This window comes from Penaeus monodon, chromosome 2 (assembly GCF_015228065.2).
Source record: "Penaeus monodon isolate SGIC_2016 chromosome 2, NSTDA_Pmon_1, whole genome shotgun sequence".
Taxonomy (NCBI): Eukaryota; Metazoa; Arthropoda; class Malacostraca; order Decapoda; family Penaeidae; genus Penaeus; species Penaeus monodon.
Genome location: NC_051387.1, coordinates 5650556 through 5653489, shown reverse-complemented (window position 1 = coordinate 5653489; position 2934 = coordinate 5650556). Strand labels below are relative to the sequence as shown.

Here is a 2934-nt window from a genome sequence, read left to right as displayed (position 1 = left end):
GGGCCCCGAGAGAGACCAAGGGCAGGTTCTGGGCCCCGTGAGAGACCAAGGGCAGGTTCTGGGCCCCGTGAGAGACCAAGGGCAGGTTCTGGGCCCCGTGAGAGACCAAGGGCAGGTCGTCTTCTTGGCGGTGGGCTATCTCTTCTGCGCTCCGCCTCCTGTGCTTCACTGAGGTCCAAATGTTGCAGAGGATTGAGAGGAAACAGATCGGCAGAAGCAGCAGCGAACTGATTTTCCAAACAGAATTTGGCGCCGCCGTCTCTGTAGGCAACATGTAAAATAAATAATTACAACCAAGATATCTGGACGATCCTTTTCTTTTGTGCCATTATTAACCTTGAAAAGATACCTCGACCATCAGTGAATCACATTTAGCGATGATGAATATGAATGGAAGGAAAGCATTTCGAGGATTTTGCAAAAGTTTAACTTAATAGTGAAATTGCTTATTTATATATTTTTTCCTAGTCTTAATTGCTTCTTTTACTGATAGATGTTATTAAGAAATTCGGTAGCAAGAAAATCCTAATGTTAGCATAACTGAAAAGAATAAGTGTTCTATTTGTACACGAAAATTTGTGGGGATGACGTCTTGTATATTGTTAATAGTGTATTGATTAAAATACCTGTTCTGTCTATATAAAGAAAACCGATGAAGCCACTTCTAACTATGCATTTCACAGCTGTTAATTACATCGTATATTATTACACATATATTTTTTTCAAAGGGGAGGGGGTAGTTTATGACATTAAAATATATCTCGTGGCATTTCCCTACCTGCTTCCTCCCAATGGTCAGCGAAGAGAGCTTGAGGGTCGGTGTTGTCTGAACAATTAAGGGCAAACAGGGCACTTCCTTCTACTTGAATTTGTAGTTCCTTCAGTGAACAATTTGAGCAGTTCCGTAGGATGTGAGTCTCATTGATAGCCGGGATGGACACAGTCGGAAAGTCCGTGTCATTTGCCTGAGGAAAAAATACGATGATGTAAGGTTCTGGTATAGTGACTGATGCTTTGGGAATATTCCCTCAGTCAGTTTCTAAACCGGGATCTTATAGCTACCTTTGTGGTTGAGAATTCTATCGTGGTCCATCTCTTAAGAAGAAGCTGAGTCTCATTCTTCAAATTGACAGTCTCGCTTGCTTCATCACCTCCACTGTTATTTCTTAAAAACAGCACGAAAGTCACCGAAGACAGAGAAGGACCAGACCACAGGTAAAGGGGTTTTCCTAGTGTTTCCTTTGTTAGTTTTTCAATCTTATTTTTCATTTCCGTGATGACACATCCTGCATGGCGAAAGGTAAGGAAATGTATTAGGCATTGCATGAACATTTAGACTTTGAAACAGATCACACTTAGAAGTAAAATAAGCCTTTTCATGCCCGACAAGACAAAAAAATATATATTTATATAATAAAAATAAATAAATAAAATAAAATAACAATCATAAATAGATAAAAAAATAAAGCTACGCTACTTTTTTGTTCGTCGCCTCCGGCCGCGGACAAGCAGACGCCCAAGCACAGAACATAGAGGCGCAGCAGCCTCATAGTGCGCTCGATGGACCACGCATTCTGTGAGGAATAGACGCATATGTTTTATGTATGTGTACATTATGTGTTCTGATTTTACTCTACTTCTTTCCGAATAAAGTCAGGCAAGTCCCATAACGATTCAAACAATGTAACTCAAGATTTAGACACACTAAAACAATAATATAGCTGTTAATGACATTTCAAATTTTGCCGCCATGAAAGGAGGGGTAATGAACAGGTAAATAACCATTACGAAGAAAATCCCTATATCTCACACATGTTATGAATATTTTACGCACAAAATAATCATATCTTCTTAAAAATAACTGCCGAACACAGACGTTCCTTACAACAGCTTATTCGTTCGAACACTAAGGCGGAAGCACAGCGGCATCTCGTTTCGTTCCTTCCTGTTCAGATGTTTCGAATTCCAACTTTTACCAGATACTTAACTTTCATGATCTTCCATTTCACATTTTTTTTTTTTTTTTTTTTTGTATTTTACGTCTACTGCTCTCGTGATTTTTTATTTCTTTTTCTTTTTCTATTTAGCCTTTTCAAGATTGTGTTTCATCCATTCTCCTTTCAAAGGAGGTACACGCGATGGCAACGGGACTTCGTACGATCCTATATTTTTTAACTTTCCTTTTATCCATATATTATTTATTTATTCATCTGTTTTAGATAGATTGGAGACTTGAAAAGCAAAAATAAGCTTAAACTTCTCAACACAACATGAGGCTGGTTGGTTCCGTAGGCTAAATTTTGCTTGAAAGCGTGCGAATTTGAAAATAGCCTTTATAATTTCCGACGGCATTCACAATTACTGTTGCCATGTCAGTGTAATCAATACATCTAGAAATATTGCTTTTGTCATTTGCACCAGTATGAAAATTGTTGTCGCCATCCAAAATATTATTTCATCATTTTATTATCAATATCCTTGTCCTCGTGGTGATCATTATTCTTACTATTTATATTAATATTATCATCATTATTAATACTATAATTATCAATATCATCACCATTATTGTTATTTTTAAGATTATTATTATTATTGTTACTACTACTACTACTACTACTACTACTGCTACTACTACTACTACTACTACAACTACTAACATCACCGTGATTATCATTACCATTATTATTATAATTATTATTGCATAGACGAGTTAACAGCCCCTTCATAAACAGTAAAGCAGAGGGGAGCTAGGATGCTCACGAGTGTCATATAACCTAGAAAATCAGGTGAATCAGACTCAGAGTCAAGGATGATGTCCAAGAAGTGTCAGGACCTTGGTTTGTTTGCATTCGACAGGGCAACAAGCGGTCGTTTTTCTCTGGGAGTTACTCGGATTAACGCTATTTTCAAGTCAGAGCTTCCCCTTCCGTGACC

General features: G+C 37.8%; 1 protein-coding gene across 1 annotated transcript in view; it reads right to left on the bottom strand.

The window, feature by feature from the left end:
- Nucleotides 1-1888, bottom strand: part of LOC119579525 — a 2350-nt gene extending 462 nt beyond the window's left edge. The window contains exons 1-5 of the mRNA XM_037927401.1: nt 1835-1888; nt 1478-1574; nt 1063-1286; nt 779-965; nt 1-261 (exon numbers count right to left, since the gene is read on the bottom strand). The exon at nt 1-261 is cut by the window's left edge and continues 462 nt beyond it. Coding sequence (XP_037783329.1) covers nt 1-261; nt 779-965; nt 1063-1286; nt 1478-1550 — 745 coding nt within the window. The 5' untranslated portion in view covers nt 1551-1574; nt 1835-1888. The remainder of the gene's footprint in view (nt 262-778; nt 966-1062; nt 1287-1477; nt 1575-1834) is intronic.
- Nucleotides 1889-2934: the final 1046 nt, after the last annotated feature.